Source organism: Mercenaria mercenaria, unplaced genomic scaffold (genome assembly GCF_021730395.1).
Source record: "Mercenaria mercenaria strain notata unplaced genomic scaffold, MADL_Memer_1 contig_751, whole genome shotgun sequence".
NCBI lineage: Eukaryota > Metazoa > Mollusca > Bivalvia > Venerida > Veneridae > Mercenaria > Mercenaria mercenaria.
In genome coordinates, this window is record NW_026463650.1 from 46,744 (window position 1) to 71,036 (window position 24,293).

Consider the following 24,293-nt stretch of genomic DNA (forward strand, 5'->3'; position numbering starts at 1 on the left):
AATGTATTGATTAACTGAGTAAATTTGACTTCATAAAAACTAAATCACAATGCTCTCATACTGTTCCAGGCATATAATGTTGTTTAGTTCAAACTTTGCAAAGCTTGACAATATTTATTAAACTGACAATCAAATGGATACATGTTAAATATTAAGAATTAATAGCCGAACCGTGTCTATCTACATAAACATAATACAATGTGGTGAAATGCATGCGGAATTATTTTATGAGGGAGCCCGAGTGAATAATGCATACAATTTGTTTCATAGATCTATAATCGGACGCATTGATGGAGAGGGCTAACACACTTTTCTACGGAAATGAAGGTCCCGGGTTCAATTCCTGGCTACTCACGTTGTAGTCTGACCTTAGGCAAGGCACTTTATCACGGTGTTCTCAGCTAGCCCAGCTGTATATGGGTACCAGGGGGAAATGTATAATTGGTTTTTAACTGTTCTGAAAATAGGGTTGCTCAAAAATATAGAAAGACCTGGTTCTACTAGATGGTAGTACTAAATTTAATTCAAATATGTCTTTACAAGTACTTAAATGGGAATGAATGAATGACAGTCAATCTTAGTCTGATGATAATGATTGACGGCTATATATAGATCTGATTGTAATGATTTTATCAAGAAGACTTTGCCACTTGCTACCATGTTGTTTTCAGACTTAAATTTATGATTAATATCAATATTGTCTTCATGCGTACACTCTGGTGGTTATGAGTACGGTATAGATGTATCAAAACAACTCTGTGACGGCTTAGTTTTGATGTAGAGAAGCATTGAGCATGACATTATGGCCAGCGATGCTTGCATACGGTCACTTTGTCACTTGTTTTATGATCGGCTTTGTATGGAATTCCATATACGACAGCGTCCTGCTTATTGCATACTGCTCACCGGCTACTGCTTACTGCGCATATTTTATAGCAAAGACAACAAAGACAACAAAGCGAACATTGTGCGGACGTCACAACAAACGACAGCGTCCTGATTACTGCCTACTGCACACTGCTTACTGTCTACTGCTTTCTGTATGTATATTTTTTGCTTTTTTCTAACCGAGGGATTCTCCAGTCTATAAAAATAAAGAAATCTCAGTGACTACACCTAACACCTAATGAGCAAGGATAAGATTGAACAAATTAGACCCAAATCAGCTCATTAGCATGCAATTATTTTACAATTTACTTTCATTAAATCTTTTTAATGGAGCCATACTTTGATATACTAGTAGTTATCATTTAGGTTCTCAAAAACAGCAAAACATAATTTTATTGTTATGTTCAGAGTAAATTCATCGAAATTTGTGTATGGCCCAACCATTTGTATTGTCCCACGTATCAGGCAACCCACTTAGTATGAGGAATGTAAACCATCATACAACATAAATGGACTCTACCAGCTGTGCAGGTTACTCGTCTAGTTCAGACATGGGTCTGTGCCTATATGTATTTGCAATTGTCACAAATTGAGTGCCCCTTTTTCAGTGAAGCGCCCCATACCGGACGGTGCTCTAGTAATTAAGAATTTCAAAAGTTTTGCTTGTCTCCCAGAGCTGTGGTAAGGATAGCACACTCAATTTTTCAAAAAAACTGACAGTCATAATCACTAGACGATTGTTCGGCAGTAGGCAGTAGAACTGCAGTTAAATGAGAAACAAAAGTAGAATTCTAAATTTTAGGCAGATCTAATAATATTTTGATTGTTTTTGTAAATTATACACGGTGCGCGGTAAGCAGAAGGCAGTAAGCAAGACGCTGTTAGCAGTAGGCAGTAAGCAGGACGCTGTCGTTTATAGATGTCCATAGTTGACTGACCTACGGCCCATCACTAGCTTATCCCAAAGAGCAAAATAAATAAGGCTGTCTAGGGAACCGATTCAGGCCTAAAATAAATACTTCTTTGCTCATCTACCAGCTGGTGAATATATACGTAGACCAATTTACTCTGTTTTAGATACCATCGAGGACATTGTTTATAACAGTAATAACAACATTCAAAATACTGCCAAATTGTCTAATTAATCAGGTCAGATATCCGGGCACTTCAGCGTATCGCGTTGCGTAGCAACAAGCGGAGGTGAAAGCAAATGCCAACAACTACATCTATTTACGAAAATACTAATCACTGTTTTGTAAATTATCAATTATTTAGAACTGTGAACGATTATTTGCATGCTATACCCAGAATCATTTTAGTCATATCTTACATAAATTTTGTAAAGTGTTAGGCTGTCATAAAAGACTGTTTCAGCATACTACAACATTTAAGCATTCATTCCAGTTACCAAAACGTGTAGAAAAATGTAACAGTTTTGCGTTTACAGTAATGATGCATGGTATAGTTTATGTCATCAACGAAGTAGAACAATTTTTTATGGTATTTCAAGGAGTAGATTCAAGCTTTTTCGTGAATAATGATATTATTTTCATCAAACGGTAAGAAAAAACATCTTTTAACAAGTTAACTAATGGTTTTATGATACAGTTTATTATGTGTTAAATGGTAAATATTATTTTAATCAAATATCAAATAGAATGGCAAAAATAAATAAAAGATAAATGTACGTTTAGTAGTAAGCTGTTTAAAATTGGTACAATATTACTATTATCATTTGCAGTACTGAAAAAAAAACGGAGATGAACAAAAGTCCAGTTTTGAGGATATTCTTTGTGATGTTGTCAGCAGGACTATCTGTTCAAGGTAAATGTTTACTCCATATTATGACACCCAGTCCAATAACGTATTTTAAAGTATTATGACAATTATTAAATACTAAACAGCTAGATACTTAAAACCATTGTCATCCACCAGGTATATACTTACGTTAAACATTCATCAAAATATTTGTACTCTTGTACCAGTGTTTTGATATTTTACAACATTGTTTTTCTATATATTATGTCGATTCTAACTTGTCTTGTATTTAAACAAGCAAATGACATTTGGAACCATTATCTAATGTCGCATGTATGGCGCCAAAGGACTTCGGACACTATTATGCCCGGAAAGCAATAATCTAGTCTTCAAATATAATTTTGTTAGTTGTCTATAATTCCCTTGTTTATCGAGGGATGCACGCCCGAGGCTTTAATTATCTTACCACCTAATGTCACAATCGGCAAACGATTTACCGTTTAATCGTACCCACAGGCAAATGTATACAATAACATGTGCACGAGATATTTTAGACTGATCCAATTACATCAAAGTCGCTGATCGGTATTGTCCAAAACAGTATGCAAACCAGTTTTAAAATTACGTCATTTTAGCGCTACCTGCCAAAGCGTAATTTCAGTTTCGCTGACCTCAATATTTATCGAGGGATCAGAAAGAACAGATATTTGATTTGGGGAAATTTAGTGCTTACAATGATTGTTTATGCTTTTCAATTTAAATACTTGCCTAACATGCAAAATAATCGACCACGATTTAATAAAATATCAGAAAGTATACATAATTTCAGACAGACATTATAATATACGCGGTTCTAGTCCGTTTATTAAACTAGACATTATAAGATGTTTAGAACCAGACATAATTATTTTGTCAACTTTAAATATTTTTGAGATAAATTACAATTCATGCAGCTGTAAGGAATTTGCAAGTTTATAAATATTGATTTGTTTTCCTTTTATATTGCCGTGTTGCAATACTTATCAGGAGAATATTTCTCAGTATAAATAAATGTAGTTTTATCTTTTAAAATGAGGAAAGGTGTAATGATAATTGCTATTAAAGACAACAAAATTTATAACAATGTGCGTATGGCTAAAAATATGGAACCTCTAATAATTTAATCATTCCAACCTCTGTAGTATAGAAGCACATAGTAAATAAACCGAATTGGCCATTGCCAAATAAACTCGGGCTACCTGACAAAAATATTGGTAGCCCAATGGGCTACCAATAAAATTGCAGATTTCAGAAACCCTGGCTTGTAGCCTACATTTTGAATGCAAAATTCTTATTAAGTATCTAAGCAATAACCTAATCGTTTCGAATAACATATAAACCGATGAATGTGTTAGTTAACATATAACGGCACAAATTGGTTTGCATCTGAATTAATCGAAATATTCTTATTTAATCTAGGCCAGGGATATTTTTGAAAAATTTAAAATGTTTAATTTCCGTAAAGTATAATATCATCACTTTACGGAAGTTTCAAATATATAAATTTCAGTTGAAAAAAGTGGCAAAATATCTGTTGTTGATTTTCTTAGGAAAAGAAAACATTTTAAGATTAAAATCCTATAAATAAATGAAAAAGAGAACGATATGTTTTGCAAACAACCTGTACTTGATTTAAACTTACTTTACTTTCATATCTATACACTACAAAAAGACAGCCAACTTATTAAGGCCATAGAGTGGGTTCTCGCTGGGTAAAAGTACCACTGTCACAGACAATATTTGGCTAAAACATGTAATAAAAATGTATCCGAAATGACAGTTCGTTGTAAGGCTTGCCTGAGGAAGCTGTGAAAAGTTAACTCAGGATGGGTCTGACTGCAACCCTGCTAAAGGTAATATTGTGCAAATCAGGGCTGAAGTTGTGGGCACAACACATTTGAAATGTGTCATTTGTAGGACTAGAGTGGAAGCAGGTCGCTGCATAAAAATTCCACCTAAGACTTGGCTGGACCTTTAGTTCGTTTTCGAGTCTAGTCGTATTTGTATATGCCATCTGCATGGAAAATGACTTGACACATCACTTGACGCAGAGTCATTGACAGGTAAAGCCCCTTTTCTAGTTTTGACCAACCATTTATTTTTGCACATGCCTCAAAAGCAGCCCTGGTATTTATCGATGATCCTGATCCATCATATGTAGCAGGCTTAATCATGATCGTACGCTTATAAAATTGTGTTTGATCAGCGGTTGAAGATATCACTTGTCGTCTCATGATCTATCTTTTTCAAGTAACTGTGATTTATTTTGGTCATTTATACTTTTCTTGGATTTCTACATGTAACAAAGTTCTCAGTGATATCTCTTCTGAATGACGTTTCGTCTTGTTCTTTTGCAGCTAGCCTATCTGCCGGAACAGGTATAGCGGGTAGGATTCGTCGTTGTTGCTTCTGTCTCACCAATTTGAGTGTTGATGAAAATCTAATCCAATTTTCATCCATATATAGACTTTGAAAATGTGTTATAGTTAGCCTGCACACAAATCTCCTTACCAGGTAGAGATACATGAAAATGCACCTAATATTTAAAAGTATGATCTATGTTTTACCACAGTAAAGTGGTCTTGGTTTTTTTCCTACGGTCAATCAATTATAAAAAAATGTTAAAATATAAGTTATTTATAGTAAAAACTAAGGGAAGCTGACCTGAAAAAAAAATTAAGTCCACAAAAAATCCTTACCAGATAGAGATAGGTCAAAATACACCTCAAAATTGGATGTAACATGCATGTTGTACTACAGAAAAGCGGTCTCGATTTCTCCCTACGATTAATAATGAAAAAGTTACAATATAAGCTATTTAATGTAACAACAAAGGAAAGTAATTCAAAAGAAGGGACCTGCGCATGACACTCCGTCACAAGATGATGTACAATTGTGTTAAGTTACATAAAAATCCCTCCATGCATGAAGAAGAAATGCTCCGGACAAAGTTTTTCTTGTATCTGACATTTGGACTCTAAATGTGACCTTGATCTTAGACATAGGGGCCTAGTTCTTGTGCATGACACTACGTTTCCTGATGGTGAACATGTTTGCCAAGTAATATTAAAATGTTGAAGAAAGGCTCCGGACAATGTTTTCATTCTTGTATCCTTTGACCTCTAAGTGTGAACTTGACCTTAGACCTAGGGACCTAGTTCTTGCGTCTCATGACGGTGAACAATTGTGAAAGTTACACCAAAATCCCTCCATGCATGAGGAAGATATGCTCCGGACAAAGTCATTCTTGAATTTGACCTTTGACCTCTAAGTGTGACCTTGAACTTAGACATATGGACCTGGTTCTTACGTACGACACTCCGTCTCATGATGATAAACAATCGTGCCAAGTTTCATAAAAATCCCACCATGCATGAAGAAGATTTGCTCCGGACAACGTCTGTGGACGCCGCCCTCCCGCCCATCCGCCAGCCAGGGTCGTTCCCATAATACATCCCGTTTTTCAAACGGGCGTATAAAAATGACAAAGCAGGAACAAAATAATAAAATCAGCTAACCTATACGCTAGACTGATATATCTGCCTGATATATCATAAAATTTATAACAAACTGAAAAATATTATCCTATAAACTGAATGTGGGTAAGTGATAGCATTGAATATCTAATCTGTCAGATCTGATTTCGTCATCAAACTATATCTTATAGAAGCAACTACTATAACATCTACACAACAGAATCTGACCTATCATTGTATTTGCTGTCACCAAAATTTGTAACATTTAACATAAGCGGACTGATAATATGATTATACGACACTAAGGATACTATATGCAATAAGCACCAGAATATCTTAACATATATGTAATTTTTCTTAGTGCTATCTTGCCTAAATGATTCGTCAAAAAGGATCTCATGCTGCATATATGGCCAGATAAGTAGCTTACAACTGGTAGTACGTGGTCTATGAATGTGCACATCAATTTCTGCTTACCAAAATGTTCTTCAGAATTGCCAGATGCCAGTTTCCAGTCACTAGGCAAAGTCCTCAAACTCAAGATTGCCGACAAGGTGGCAGCTGATACATGAAAATGATATCCAACATATAGACTTGCAAATAAAACATTTAACTGTTGTAAATTCATTTGGCATTATTATAACATTTTTACAATTAAATATCTGGAGAATTATACGCATAAATCGATATGAAATAAAATGTTTTATACAAATTTTCTATGGACTAAAAAGTGATGAATACTTTTTTCTTGAACATACGACCAATATAATTTGTTTGTGTGCTTCCATTTACTGTTGTTTCTTACACTATGCAATCCAGAGTTGAACAAGTGATAATGAATTGTAATAGCATTATTATTTTTAAGGCTACGACCAAATTATTGATAAAACACACACACACACACGCACACGCACACCCCCACGCATACGCATACGCACACGCACACACACACACACACACATATATATATATATATATGACTTCACACGCTCGCTTAGTTTTTCTTAAATTTTAATATAAAAGTCACAAACTAGTTCATCAGCGTGTCTAAATATATAGCAATAAGAGAAAGGTAATTAATTCAATAGATTTAACGTTAACGCCAATGAAACAAGGGACGTAATTTCGACGTCAAACAGTGGAGTTAATGACGTTACAATGTTATTTATCAATCCGTATCATGTGAAATGTTCCGCATGTTTAATTTCGATTTAAAACAGTCAATAAAGTATTTTTCTTTTGTTAATCAAGTTGATAAACAGTTAGTTTTCATTTTATAAAATGGGAACATAGTAAATTATGGCTCTGTTGTACAGTAAAAGTCTATATGGCTACTGATGGGTAATTGTCTTACCGACGGGTCCCTAATTTGTTGATAATGAACTGTTCTTCTAGTTCTTAATTTGTCTCCGGTTTGACTTACGTAATATTCATGGCAGTCATTACACGTCATAACATAAATAACATTTTCCACATCACAGGACATGTTTTCATTCACGTAAACTATTTTTCCATTAAAGTTAAATGAATTAGATTCTTCTATTTGTTCACAGAGGTTATATAAGGATTCTGGTTAGGAAAGTGTGGTTAGTTTGCATAAACTATAGGTATTAGATATTTTTTAGGATATAATTTAGTATATTTAGATAGCCATGACCTGCAGATGACCCCAATTATTTTGAGATCCTTAAAAAGACATTCTTTATGACTGATCTGAATATACATTTCTGGCGGCGGAAAAACTTTGTATTTATCTAAAATGATTTTTTTTCGTTTTCAAATAATGGTAAGGCTTGAATGAATGTTGATATAAATGATGTGATATTGACTGAAGCAATGAAGTAATGTGATCTACCAAATGGAGATAATATTACAGCGAATTGTGGTGCTTATCTTGTGGCCGATCCCTTAAAGTCCTTAAAGGAACAGGTTTGTACTGGTACAGAATCCAGGAACGCTGGTAAGGTTGACTGCCTGCCATAACATGGCTGAAATACTGTTGAAAAACGGCGTTAAACCCAAAACAAACAAACAAACGTCTTCAAGCACTGTACAATAACTAGCTTGAAAGAGCTGCCTTCTCTGGACACTTTATTTCCTCAGCTAGAAAAGTTCCTTTTTTTTCGAAGGACTTTTTATTAAAGCCCCCTTCGAAGAAGGTGGGGTATATTGTTTTGCAGAGGTCGGTCGGTCGGTCGGATGATAACTCAAGAACGCTTGGGCCTAAGATGATGAAAGTTGACAGTGAGGTTGGTCATGACCAGCAGATGACCCCTATCGATTTTGAGGTCAATTTGAGGTCAATTTGAATGTAGACTTATCCGTTTCCGGATGATAACTCAAGAACGCTTGGGCCTTAGATCATGAAAGTTGATAGGAAGGTTGGTCAGCAAATGACCTCTATAGATTTTGAGGTCTGTATGTCAAAGGTCAAGGTCACAGTGACCCTGAACAGTTAAACAGTTTCCGGATGATAACTCAAGAACGCATAGGCCTAGGGTCACAAAAGTTGATAGGGAGGTTGGTCATGACCAGCAGATGACCCCTATTGATTTTGAGGTCAGTATGTTAAAGGTCAAGGTCACAGTGACCAGGAACAGTAAAACGGTTTCCGGGTAGTAACTCAAGAACACTTGGGCCTAGTTTCAGGAAAATTGATAGGTTAGTCATGATCAGCAGATGACTCCTATTGATTTTGAAGTCATTAGCTCAAAGGTTAAGGACACATTGGCCAGGAACAGTTAAAGCAGTTTCTGATCTTCTTGTCTAAAACCACAGAGCCTAGGGCTTTGAAATTTAGTATGAATTATCATCTAGTGGTCCTCTACTAAGATGATTCAAATTATTGCCCTAGGATCTAATATGGCCCGCCCCGGGGGTCACATATCGGGAAAAGCTTTTAAAATCTTCTTGTCAATAACCTACAACATTTAAATTTTGACCATATGTATGGTTTTGAGTGGCAAGATGAACCTTGACATGAGTTGACCTTGACCTTAACCTAGTGACCTACTTTCACATTTCTGTAGCTACAGCCTTTAAATTTGGACCACATGCATAGTTTTGTGTTCCAAAATGAAATTTGACCTTGATTTTGACCTAGTGACCTAGTGACCTACTTTCACATTTCTCAAGCTACAGCCTTCAAATTTGGACCACATGCATAGATTTGTGTACCGAAAAGAAGTTTGACCTTGAAATTGACCTAGTGACCTACTTTCACACTTTTGAAGGTACAGGCTTCAAATTTGGACCACATGCCTAGTTTTGTGTACTGAAATGAACTTTGATCTTGAGATTGACCAAGTGACCTACATTCACATTTCTGATTGTACAGACTTCAGATTTGGACTGCATGCATATTTTTGTGTTCTGAATTGAAATTTGACATTGATTTTTACCTACTACCTATTTTTACATTTCTCAAGCTACAGCCTCCAAATTTTGAAACACTTGCATATTTCTGTCAACCGAAATGAACTTTGACTTTGATATTGATCTAGAGACCTACTTTAACATTTCTCAAGCCACAGCTTTCAAATTTGGACCACATACACATTATATTGTACCGAAATGAAATTTGACCTTGATTTTGACCTTGAGCTAGTCTTAAAATTTGGAACATTCAAAAATGGCTCAGTGGATGGCACCAATATCACTTTGTAATATCTTGTTAGGTTAAAGGTCAAAGTCATATTAAAACAGAATAGTAGAACTTTAATTTACAGTGAGCATATAATTTCTGTTCCTTCTGCAATTACTAAATGCATCAAGGGGGGCATTTCGTGTTCGACGAGCTCTTGTTTCCATTCGATTCTGCAGTTCCATTTTACCATGATAATACCATTGAATTTCTAGTTCGATTATTAAATTTTTAAAAGGTATGGTCAATAAAACACAGTCGTTCGATGGAGAGGAGGATGGCACATTTATCTGCAACCACTTCTGTAAGACCGCATTTTTTGTTAATTCTAAGCAGTAGTTACATAATATATTCGAATTTTCTGCACAAACAAAATAATAAATATATACTTATAAAAGTTAGACCATTTTTCAATGTCTTTAATTTTCGAAATCAATAATATCTAACAATAAAATGTTTCAAAATCTATAATTAAAAGTGTCATATGTTTCACTTTTATTTCAAATTTAATTTATGTATGACTTTTTATACATGATAATTTGATCAGCAATATGACATGTTGTATTTTTGTCATAGGCGGAGCAAAAGATAACGAGACGGAATTGATATCACCGCCACGTTTTAATCAGTCTTGTATTCCAGAAGAGATCCGGAATACTAGTATTTATTATACAGAGAAAGGCAGTGATCATGTAGTTATCAAGTGGACAGACCCAATAGCTAGGGACGGAGATGATAATTCACCAAGGTATCAATTCATGTGATCATCGCAGAGTTATTACTGCTAACAAATCTTAATCAGTTTAAGAAAGTTTTTTATCAGTATTTTCTGAGTCGTAGAAGTGAAATAACGGAACGTCATGGTTAAAATATTTAAATATAACTAGTGTAATAACATGTTAACGTTATCGTAGTCGAAAGTATATAAGAGGTTGGTCGAATCGACCATTTCTATTATTTGTGAAGAAGGAAGACATTTCGATGTTTTAACAGATATAACATGTGGGATTAAAAATTCTTACATTTGTGTTATTCCCTGTTTAATCTATTGAAGTCGGTGAATGGAAATGATGGAATGCTCGACACTGCATGTATCATTTCATTCAGCTTTGTATATAGATTGACATGCATTTTTGCAACGATTTCCTTATCATGTGTGACTGAATGATCAGTCCAGATTATTACATACTCGTTTGTATTCCCCGTTAAGTTATACTGATACCGGAAACGTCAATATGTTTCCGTACACTGACGCCTGAAGTTCATATCATAGGCGTGACCTAATTCAGTGTGTGTTGTTGCACTATATAATTTCTATTTCGTTCAGTATTGTCAATCCTATTCAGGTTATTAAACATATTTATGATATTTATATTACATTTGTACGTGTACGTATGTAATAAAACAGTTATTATCTTTGCATCGGGAAATATGCACTCGTTCTTCAGCGGAATAATATTGCGCTACTAAAGTCGCACAATATTTCCGCTAAAGAACTCGTGTATATTTCCCGATTCAAAGCTAATAACCTATAAATATTTGATGATGCATATGGCCAAGATACAATATATACTTTAATTAATGGGCAAGATTGCTCAAACAACGCGAGCAATATGACCCTTCATTTTGGGCAAAATTGCAATATTTCTCGTCGATAAGATATGTTTTTTTAAACAGTTATCTCAAATTAAAACACCAACAGTCTCTCTGATAGGTTGATCCAATAAGACAAGATAGCTTCACAAATATGTGTTTATAAAAATGTAATTGACTTAAACGTTGCAAATTATCCACTCTGAATATAAAATATGTTACATCAAATCCTTATTTAATTTAATCTATTTCAACGCAGTTTAGCGCTATATGGCTTTAGGGTCCCCTATTTTTTATATAGCCTAAACCTTAACTGTTCCCAACTCCTTTTTATTTCACGAAGAGTATTGCGTTTATCAGTGGTATATAGAAATTGAAAAAGTCGATTTTAAAATGATTGTCACTAACTTCTTATTTAAACCCATACGTGTGTATTCTGTATGTTTCTTGAAGCAACACATAGCTAATATTTTCGCTTATGTTTAACAATGATGTTTGTTTTAAATTAGATATAAGAAAATAATCAGAATTAAAGATGCGTGTACTGATCAGTTTTAACGATATTACATTTTCCCATTAAGATTGTACCTCAGACATTACTAAATCATAATGCGTTATTTCATGCAACTCGACCAGTGTGATACAAGTCAAGGGGATCAAGAATGGTGGTAATTTCACCGGCGCACTTTTGGGTAAAACACATACGATAGTGTACATTGCAACTGATACAGATGGACTGACAGACACTTGCTTCTTTAACTTCACAGTCATAGGTAAAATCGTTGCAGTTATAACTTAAGGGATTAGGTCACTAATAGTAATGTTTACACAATGGCCTTTGCTTGGTATATTCTGAAAGGTAAGCGTGTTTTGCACTATTTTGCAAATTTTAACAACTTTTACCGTGCCATTTTTTTATAAATTTTGAATAACTTATGGTATCTCCTCAAGCTCAAGTAGAGACAAATTTCAAAGTGATAGCCACTATCCAAAACGTTTGCAGAGAACTCATTTTACCATTAATTGCAATAGAAGAAACATCAAACCATTGGTAAACAATTATAAAACACAAAATAAAAATGTCAATATCATTCTTTCTATGGTGCCTCAAGCAAACGGATTTAATGAGACAGAATTCATACTTCAACATTGAAAAATTAAGGTCGAATGATGTGTTTCTGTTTTGGATTTCACTTACTCCATTTAAAAATAACCTTAGGGAAGATGTAAAACCTATCTAAATTTCTTCCATAATATATAATCTAACAGTGAAAGCAAAATAGAGAACTTTCACCGCGTGTAACTCAATATTTTTAAAGATGTGTAACTATACCCCTTCTGTTTAAGTAGTAAATTCACTTTGAACACCAAGTAATCGCTTATAAGATTCATCTTTTTCCATTCTTGTACAAACATCAATAATAAGTCTTGAAAGAAGTAAAAACTTACTAGTAAAAAAGGAAAATATGGAGAGAAAAAATTGCAGTAAAAGTAGGTTTATGGTAGGAATTGAATACTCTTCAAACAGGAGGTTCTCTATTAGTGATCTAATACCTTAACAAACACTGCACATGTAAAATCCCAAATATGCAGATACAATTTTGACATTCTATTAACAATTAATTGTTCTGTTGAATATTCAAGTAATAGTCTAATGATAATCGTTCAAATTTGCTCTAAATTTATTTCATTGGTGCATTTGTGTATTTTATAGTCCCTTCGTGTTCGAAGTTAGGTAATGTTCAGAACGGACGCTACACATGCACGAATGGTACTGCTCCTGGCAGTTCTTGCATGTTTGAATGCCATGACGGATTCAAGACTACTGGAACTGGGAATGCAACTTGTGGATATTTTTCTGAACCAAGGCAGTCTCGGCAGTCTCTTGTTTGGAAAAACGTTCAACAATGCAAGCGTAAGAAACTGTATTTCCATTTTTGCTTGTAGCAAATAAATAGTGAAGAATATTATCAAGTATGATAAAATATACACCCAATCTATTAAATAAAACATTTGTAAAATATATGTTATTAAATGTTACAGCAAAACTACTATATATTGAAACGTTCTATTTATTTTAAAGCTGCTTTCCACAGTCTAATTAAATTAAGTTATAGAAAAATAAATTCTACTTGTACGTTGTAAAATAATTGTGGTTTCAATAGTAAAACATTGATAGTTGTTAAAATTGGCGTACTTTCAAAGATTTAAATGGTAAACTACTATCTGTCGTCGACGGCACTTAGCAATTATTAATAGAAAAGCAGTAATAGCACCGTTAATCTCGGCGCATGCGCTTACAAAAGTCATCATTCAGCAATGTCAGTATCATACTACATACTTTTCCGCACAATATGGAAAAGCAATTTATGATACGTAAACCAAAACATACATGTTACGGCCAATTTATCTTACCCAAATCTCCGAACTACTGCTCGAAGTAACCATTTATGATTGTTTACAATTGTGACGCACTGAAAATTCCAGAAAAAAATAGTCTACTTTCTATTTCACGTTCTAAAAAACAGTTTCGGTACTCCAAGGAAAATAAGCGATAACAAAGTAACGAAATGGAATTTAAAAACAAAATAATTGCTATTAGCATAGTCTGAAACCATAAATAAAATATAGACAAATGATAAAAGTGCTTGCGATTTCATGGAAAGCAGCTTTAAGGTAGTTCTGCACGTTTGAATTGGATTTTTTTCTACAATGTAGAATTTGATTAAACTCTGATGTTTCAAATCTTCAGAATTTACTTAGAAAATTCAGCAAATAAAAAAGTTAGGGTTCTGTGCTTGATTTTCTGCTAGACTGATTTGAAAAATTTGGACCTCGAGCAATTTTTCATAATGGGAGTCTAGGGAAAAATCATAACTTTCATAATATTTTCGCGAATAAAATTTTTTCTGAAATGTAGATTTTAATGAACTTCTCACAGTTGTAAATATGGCCTGTAATGTGTTGAAATAAAATGTATAGGTCCGTGTGTTTATTTTTGAGATATTTGACCATGATTAAAGTGACTCGCACATTTCACGCTCATTTTAAGACATTATTTTGGATTATTTAACGTGTCACATGTTTTGATACCATATTTTAACTTTCGAAAGATAGTAACAGTGCCACTGTTATAAATTTACTCACGGGTTGACATTTATTCATAAAATGATATTCATATCCGTATGCCGAATCCAGGCTTTATTATACGTTTTGCGGATAAATGACGTTACGCCATCACTTCCGGTTTATCAAACGTGCAGAACAACCTTAACAGTGAACACTATGAAACACTTATGTTTTATTCCTTTCATCGAAAATCTCACACTTTTACCTGTTTCTATCAAACAACGAGGTATTACTTTTTCTAAAAAGTCTTATTATAAAAATTGCATGCACAGGTACTTAAAATGATAAAAATGAAATTAACACTGCCATTAAAGATATTATTTTATGTCCAATCAATTATTTGCATCCAGGGATCAAATGTGGTATTCCGGCTGACCCTGAAAACGGAAACCTGACTTGTACAAATACTACATACCAAACAGTCTGTACTGTTAATTGTAATCATGGATATACAGCATTTGGACCAAAGAACATCATTTGTCAGGCAAATGGAAACTGGTCAAAGGCGACAGTTTGTATCAGTATGTATTTTATTTAGTGATTTGATTAAATAGTAAGCATGTTTACGAAAGAAAATCATTTTCTTTGAGCTGAAGTTAGGCAGTAAGTACCATCTTGATCAACACACGAATTTGCCTCATATTTATTTTGTTATAAATTCAAAATCGTTATTATTACAATTTAAAGGAAAGTCAGTGTTGTTTTCATATTAACTCTAAAGGCAGGTCTAATTAATTCATTCCAGACAGGATGGAAGAAGACCGTCCATTTTATTTAGTCAAACCAAATTGTGAAGATACATGATTCCATTCATCAAAACAATATTTCTATAATCAAACTTTTGAACGAAAGTTATGTTATTGTTTTTACAACGCAAGAAGAAAGTATAATAATTCATCTATCTTTCTAATTATTGATTCAGCAGTGTGTAAATGACGTTACAATACTACAATAGCCGCGAAAGGACTGACTTGGGAATAACTTCATGACTTACATGCCACTTACATAAACGTATATTTATTTGCATAAAGTGTCTGACATATAGTGACGAGGAGTTGTTAAATACGTCGTCTCTGCCTCTTGCAATGTATATGCGAACTTTGTCGGGGCTAGAGGGCGTGGACGGTAGCATACATTTCCACTACCGTCCATGAAAAGTCTTAAACAAACCGAGCCTGCAACATTTTCATTTTTGTCGTGTTGAGCGACCTGTGAAGTTTTCACTTTTCTCTATTTTATTATCACAGCAGCGTTGTTTGTGCCGTGTGACGGCAGTAAAAAGTCTCCCCATACATTCAATCAGGGCTGTTATATTTCGATCTTCTCAGATCGTTCAGCACGACTTTCATGTCGTGATATTGGTTTCTCAACATGACCATTTCGGCCAGGGTTGTTCCAATACTCCCGCTTTCATGGCCTCGTGTATTGTTTAATCACCCATTAGATATGGTGCCTGCTTTTTAATTTTGTCTTTTGACAGTTCCTGTGATACGCAGGTTCCATAACCTCAGATCCCCTTCCTAAATTCCAGTTTGTTTCTTTCTGCCCATTGTTTTCTCGTTTGGGGCAAACCCTTTATTTATCTGGGGACCAAACGCCGCTCTTTATGGAATTACACGCCTCAGCATGTGTATCATAGAAGGTTCCATGTTCACCGCCGTTTGAATACATCTGCGGATGTCTCTAATTTGTTTTGTTTTTTGTTCTTTTAGCATGTGTAAATGTTGAGTTCTACTCAACCCGGGGCTAGAGGGCGCGGACGGTAGCATGCATATCCACTACCGTCCATGAACAGGCTGAATCAAACTGAGCCAGCAACATTTTCATTTTTGTCGTGTTGTGAGTGGCCTGTGAAGTTTTCACTTTTCTCTATTTTTGTATCATCACGTTTCGGACACCAATTGTTTTGAATTTATTCATTTCTGAATTTCATCACTTCCTTTTTGCACACTATCTCTATAAATTCATTGATCTTTCTGATCCAGAGAGAGAATATATAGTTTATCTGCTCCTCTGTACTGCTTTGCCGTAATTTTCTGATGTGTTGTGGTAGTAATTTGTTCGTATAGATTATCTCTTTTTTGTATATCCTGGGTTATAACGTCAGAATTAAAGGTCATATGATGGTGGAAGAAGACCCAAAAGTGAATCTGACAGCATTATATTATAACGCACAGGTACCTTAGAAGAACACCGACCTTGCACGAGCCATAATTTCCTTACGTCAAAGAACTGTTTTCCCTTAGCGAGATTTTGAATCAACAACAGTGAAGGGCGAATGATTCGAAGTCATCAATTCTGTGCACTTGTTTATAGATGCTTCTTAATTATCTTTTATTATTTATATAGGTAGAGACAATTTAGTATCTCAAAAAATATCATTCATAAAATTTAATGCTGAAACACCAGCTGTGAATTCATACACATATTTTTGAAAAATGCTCCTCAAACTTCTTGATGTTTCAGTCAGTAATCCTTCTTCGTCTTAAGAGGTAACGAAATATTAATAGAAATACACTTTAGTGAAACCATATCCCTTTGCCGAACACCGGGTATACTTTTCACAGTGTTAGATCCATATAATTGAATAGAAAAAAGAGGAAACAACCAGGTCGCAAATCATGATATAAATGTTGAGTTTGTTTCCATCTATATCCTTTCTAAAATTTATTTCTGACAGACACACAGTTTATGAACATAAGGATGCAATTTATTTTAAATGTTATGCTATCTAAAATTATACTGACCCGAAATGATTGTATGCAATGGTATGCATCATAAAAACTTTCTTAAAGATCTGAACAAAATCCTGAAGAAAATCTGAGTAGGAAAGGGGTCATAATTCTAACATAAAGAAATTCAATGTAAACGTACATATTTGTCTTTCCCGATTGGGAAGGTGCGTTTTCTGTTCCGGAAGCTTTGAAATTAAATAATTCTTTTTCAAAAATGTTGCTTTCACTATTTTTACGAACTGTATGCTTTCATGCAATTGACTACACATAATTATGACAAGCCATGGCAAAATGTTCCCAAATGACATTTTTATGGAAACTGAGTTTTTCACATATTCTGAACTGTAGTTGTATCCTTAACATAAATTCAAAATTTTAGACCTGCATGTTTTAAAATAACAAAATTACAGCATTTTTTGTACAATAACTCCCCATCGCAAACTTGCATTTTTTGTTTAATGATAATGACAAATATTAAAATCATGTACTTTTATCATATATTTTAATTTCATATTTTGCCATCAATATCAGAAGCGTTTAACAGGATTAGCAAAGTTGATGTTGCCTACTTGCTATAAATATGCTATTTCTTATTAAAAAAATGTCAAAAGTTTTTGTAGCAACAAAATACAACAATTGATTTAAATGACAATTCAGTAAACATTTTAGCCTACATTTTATGCAAAATAATGTAAATTTATAAAATATATATTAGTTCTCTCGAAGAACAAGAATTTGTGGGTTTTTTTCTGATTGATATTCATCTCAAAAACATCTAAAAATATTTCCATAAATATCAAATATTTGTAATGTGTCATTCAACGTCAAATATACGATGCATTGCCCAATGACGGTGTCAATTGAATATTAAGTATCAGTGGTGATTATATAACATTAATTGTTTACATAATTATATTCAAAAGTCATATTACTATGCAACGAAAGCAGATATACTTAATACTCAAGTTCTGTTTCTATGGCAACAACATTTTTTATAAAATAAAGAATTAATTTTATTTCTTTCAATTTTACATAAATTTTCAAGTAAAAGTATCATTTCAAAATATTCTTCCTGGAGGGTAGCTTTTTTAACTTATATAGTTGCATAAAATATGTCTTCACTAAAATATTTAATATTTAGGTAATCACTTCAAATGTAGAAAATCATCAATTAATATATTTAACTTTGCTTAATATATAAATCAACTGTGTATGTAGAGCTACATAGTATTACATGATTTTATGCCATGCAGTACTAAACAGTAGATTGTTAAAAAAACTTCCAGTGTTTTAAAGGATTTTCACATTTATACTGTGTTCAGCATATAGTGTGTCTATATTTAATCAATACATTGTACTGTTGACACCATAAACTTGTTACATATTCAAATGTATGGAATTTGGGTCTAGTACATCTTTAAAAAATCAAAAACGCTTTCAAATTAATTAAAATTTCAGAAAATACCAAATGAGCTGAGTTCTTCTCTGTATTACTTTAAATGTTAAACACGTTTTTCCTTCATTCTTCGTTGGAATGACTGAGTTTTCAATTTTAATGGCTTTGGCACTTCTGGATTCGAGCGTACACTGCTGTTGCTGCCAAGGGGCGCTATTTCATTATACAGGTACCACTGTCGACAGGCATCCAGCTCAGGAATGTATATATATACACCATAGTAACGTCACGTTACATTGTTATGTACACTGATGAGCCGATAGGCGAAACTAGTTTATATTTTTATAATTAAATACTGTTGGAAAGGCATGTGAAGTCATTTTATTTATTTGATTTATATACTTCCATCTTGTGCCGAGCCTTTCCAACAGTATTTAATTATGTGTATATATATTCTATTGTATGTACACTGATGAGCCGATAGGCGAAACTAGTTTGTATTTTTATAATTAAATACTGTTGGAAAGGCATGTGAAGTCATTTTATGTATTTGATTTTCATATATATATATATATATATATATATATATATATATATATATATATATATATATATATATATATATATATATATATATATATATCCCTTTTTATATGAAAGCACATTACTGTGGTCTGATAAGCCAGTACAAGCTGAGGCGGGCCATACATCGGTAAATTAGCTGCGGCTCATTAAACGACGGTTAGCACATGAAACCCCTAGATAACACATCAAAAATGGCAGCTGATTATCACTAAAAGAAATTAATGGGAATTTGTCTCACAAATTTGTGAGACACTTTAATCCAACTTTTACCAGATCTTATGTTCGGAGCTAGGGGCAGGTAAATAGTCAATGTAGAAACAACCTGCTTGAGTTACTTTCCTTAATAAATAAAACATATATATGTGTACAAAAAGCTCAAACATAAGGATGGAAACCAGTCTGCAAAGAATGCAAAGACGAAGAATGCCGATGAGGCAAAAAGGCGAATGAAGAATAATGCCGACGAAATTAATAACGAAGATGAGAAATGTTACAAGAAAACTACTGACGTATACCGAGACGCAGTCACCGAAGGAGAAAGCCGAAAAGAAAAATCTATTATCGTTTCGTGTACAAGTTGAGTTTTGATGCCAAAAGATTGGGTATTCTAAGTAGTTTTGATCCGGGAAATATTCACGCAATGCAAATGCAATAGAAATATTACGCAGCTTAAAGAGCATATCATTCCATGCAATCTTAAGCTAATATTTGCTTACATTCACTTTTTCACAAAATCTATGGGACAACCCTTGTATAAGCTACACTTTCTAGAACCAAACACTTTTCATGTTATTTTGTGCCGGTACGCCGTAAATCCTAATAAATAAATAAAATAAATTTGTAATCGAAGTTTTTTTGTCAAATTTAAATGGGTTTATTTTTCAGGTCATGCACCCAATGTAACAGAATGTTCGCCTTCTTCGTGTAATGGTCACATGTGTTTACTTAACGACAACGGCACCTTTTTCTGCAACTGTTCTCTCGGATGGTCCGGGCCCTTATGCGAGAATCCTCCAGATAACTGTACAGGAGATATTTGTATGAATGGCGGTGTGTGCAAAAACCTTAATATAAGTTACACATGCAGCTGTCAGTTAGGATATTCTGGATCTCTGTGCCAAGTGTCCCCATGTGTACATTTGTTTTTGTAAAATAGAATATTCGGTTGATTGAGTAATTTCTCGATTAAAACAACGTGCATTGTAAACATTTATTCGAACAAGTCTTTTGAAACAAGAGTGTCGCGGCATTCAATATGTTTATTTGAAGGTACGAGTCATTTTGCACATTTATATTCCATTAGTAATCAAATCAAACGCAAGCACTATTATGGAATAAACTCGAAAATGGAACGCGTAGTTTATGATAAACGTTTGAAAACGGATATGTAAATCAATACAACAACAACTGTTATTAAAACAAATGCATACTATAAAGTTATCATTTAAATGTGTTATGTGATACGTTCGTTTACTTCTAAGCAAAGTCGTAAATTGTCATGTATATTAAACATAGGTCTTGAAATTATACAGATAAAGAATAATCAGGGAAATCAAAGTGTTATTTGCAAATGTTCTATACGAATGGTAGTCCAAAAATAATATTACTAGCCTTTATCAAACGTTATAAATAACAGTCAAATACAGTCGTAAGTGGTATTTTAAATAAAACATGATTTATAATGATTGCATTATGAGTCGACGACACCCTTCTTAAATAAATTTCAACACCTTAATTACGCCATCATTTAATTGATAAACATTACCTAGAGATGAAAAAGTTAAGAAGACCAATCTTACATTTCTTATTAGGATACCGTTACAAAGTTTCTGTCGATAGTAAAACTGAAGTTTATTCAGGCTTTAATAATACAGAAGTGTAACTATGCATTACAAATGAAATTAATGAATAGTTGTCGTGGTTATTTCCCCCATTTGGCTTGTGAGCCTTATCCTAAAGAAAGCTACTGTTACCCTATTGGAATTATGTTACACTTGAGGAACATTGTTTCTTAGTAAAATGGTGAAATGTCAAAAATTAATGTATGGATCGGGCTATGACATCAAAACACTAAGTAGCTAGCCTTCCTATTTATGAGAAAATCGCGTCCGCACACTGAAGGTCGCTGATTCAAATAGCTGAAACTTACATTTTCTTCTAGAAATGTTTCGATGCTAAAAACGAAACAAAAGGAAAAAAAGAGTCATGCCTAACAATTAAATTGTAAAATCATTTAAAGATTGAGACCCTAAAATTGTAGTGGTGGCGCGTGACCTAAACATTCATGATTAATTCTGTCAATCAATTTTATTCATGATGAAAATGCTACGTAAATTATCAAGCATAGACCTGTCTTGCGATTTAAAAAAGACATGCAATGAAGGGGAATAAAGCTCTACATAGCAAACTAACCTCTAAGAATTATTCGCGCCATTTACCTGTTTAGTGATTGTAAACCGAAAACAAAAACTGTTTTTCTACGATATTGCAAACTTCGTATGAAATGTACCAGCGACATAAATACCTTGTTTATTTTCTTTTAAAGATTTCATCGTATTTTCAGTAACACCTGGTAACATTTTTTCTCACAAATAGCTGCTGCGACATAATGTTCAAGTATCATTTTCAATATTAACACACCTAGACAGCTCAACAAGTGACTGCTAGAAATGAACAATATTTAGGCAGTAAATACAGAAAACAGCAATATTTTTGTCTTTTTTTCTATCATTTAAAAATCAAAATTAAAAAGCCTCTTTTCTACGTAACATGGCCCGATTTGAATGTGCAAATGTTCCTTTATATGCATAAAACAGTAAATAGCTGCTTAGCTTTATTCTAACTAAAACTGAGAAACATCTATTGGCTGCATCGCACATCAAGAACCTCTGTCAATGTTTGTAACTTACATTTTCTTGAAAATCAGATATGTCGTGGTCGTATATAATGCATGAAGATATTTCTTCAATCCTTACAATTGTAAAATCAGCACAAAAGGTTATGGTGTATGTCCTTTCATAAGATTTCAGCAAGAACATGTAATGAAGTTAAGAAAAAGTTGGCTACAGAGACAAATATCGTAGACCTACTTTTAAAAAGGGACTACACAGTATTTTCTATTAAAGATGTCCTTAAAAGTAAAACTACCGGGAATAAAAAAACATACATCGTCATGAAATGCTTGTTACAAGTACTTTTAACTGTAAAAAAATATCACGTAAAGCAATTCACAGCACACCGTATTAAGAAATAGTATGGAATTTCAGCATTACTAAAAAGTAGCTTCACCAAACTGTAAGATATGGAATAAATGAGAATGCGGATTTAAATGAATAAATGTTACTATCATAAGTTATTGGAGACATTTAGTTTCATCTAGAGGGATCCAGAGGAATTATGTAGAGGGTATAATTTAGTTTGGCAAATTTAGAGTTGCCATTATTGAATGAGCGGACTTGTATAGTTATAATATTCAACATTTTGGTTTAGATATACTAGTCTTATTGGTACTTTCAATTCAGCACAATAATAGCATGGTCGTGTTACATGTTGATATATTCTCGATAGATCCTTTTTCAACTATTTTCACGACATTATAACTATATTTCCTGACAGCGGCTATTATAGCAAGACATTTCAATTTTCATTAAAAAAAAAGCCAACATATATATCATATCATATATAAGTTTTAAAATGTTAAGAAATGACATGCTGTTAGCTTCATTTGCAGTTATTTGTATTCATAAAGTTATGCTTTTCTGTCTCTGATCTTAGTACGTATTTCGTATTGAGTAGTATACAAAGGCAGTTCAACATTCTTACCCTAAATTCAGTTATAATTTCGAATTCTGACATTTTTACAAACATGTTTAAAGTGTGTCATATTATCTTTTTTAGTTGATGGAAATTGGTCAGACTGGTCAAGGTGGTCGAAATGCTCTGTTACATGCGGTGTTGGTGTACGTTTACGAAACAGATCATGTGACAATCCACCGCCAGATATACATGGCAAAGTCTGTCAAGGATCATATAATGAAAGTTCTTACTGCGAAAACGACAAATGCGAAGGTAGCGTCGCCTTAACTGATCAGTTTTAAATATCCTTCCAGAGAACGAATCAAAATGACGTACCTTGCTGTTTAACCGTTGAATATATCTTAAATTAGTGTATAGTTGATATCATAATTCCAAGAAATTTAATCCTTGTTTAATCTTGTTAGGTCATTTGCAGTGAAATTTTACAACATTTACAAAATCACTAAACATGTAAGTGTAAAATCAATATTTGACATTGCCATTTCTTAGCTACATGTATTAAGAACAGAGCTTATAGAATCATTCCTATTGCTTATTTAAAACTCTTCGTTTCATTATTGATATGATTATATTCTGATACCACTTCAGCAAATAAAAACTGCACAGAGATAATAATATATCTTTTAGACAAATGAAAGAGATCACATATGACTTTGGTTATTCAACGGTTTAAGCAAAAGTCAGTTAATATGAAACTACATCTATTAGGGTTTGTACGGTTCGCGAGAGACTTTGTTTTATTTGTATTATCGTATAATATTATAGCTGTGTTGTAAATGACTTGTATAGTTTTATGATATTTTGTACTAGAATATGTATTTTCACTATTTACCGAGAAATGGATTCCTTTTTCCCTGGTCAATTCTGTATAGGAATTATTGAAAACAAAAGTCTAGTTGCTGCAAATCTTCTTGTTTATAGAGTGTCCCGCTCTCAAGCAGACAAATGAATCATTATCGTTTTATGAATGCAAGACTGACACCGACACGGGGCTTAAAACATGTTACATTACTTGCAAAAATGGAACAATACCTGTCCTACGGTTAGAAGGATTTCAGACAAGGTGTGGTCAGGAAACAAATTATTACTGGGTGCCAGGAAATGTGCAAGTTCCATGCGTTGGTAAATATCGCGTTTGATTTTAGCTTTATGACATGAATTCCTATAAATAGTTGTTTTGTAATATACTCTACTGCTTATACATTGTATATAGCCTAGTATTCAAGGTTCAGAAT

General features: G+C 33.5%; 1 protein-coding gene across 1 annotated transcript in view; it reads left to right on the forward strand.

Moving 5' to 3' along the window:
- Positions 1–24,180, forward strand: part of LOC123543771 (E-selectin-like) — a gene marked incomplete at its 3' end in the record, with an annotated part of 37,093 nt that extends 12,913 nt beyond the window's left edge. The window contains exons 2-10 of the mRNA XM_053536105.1: positions 2,630–2,712; positions 10,043–10,108; positions 10,381–10,552; positions 12,034–12,170; positions 13,112–13,312; positions 14,877–15,047; positions 20,128–20,292; positions 23,140–23,310; positions 23,980–24,180. Of these exons, the coding sequence (XP_053392080.1) occupies positions 2,649–2,712; positions 10,043–10,108; positions 10,381–10,552; positions 12,034–12,170; positions 13,112–13,312; positions 14,877–15,047; positions 20,128–20,292; positions 23,140–23,310; positions 23,980–24,180 (1,348 nt within the window). The remainder of the gene's footprint in view (positions 1–2,629; positions 2,713–10,042; positions 10,109–10,380; positions 10,553–12,033; positions 12,171–13,111; positions 13,313–14,876; positions 15,048–20,127; positions 20,293–23,139; positions 23,311–23,979) is intronic.
- Positions 24,181–24,293: the final 113 nt, after the last annotated feature.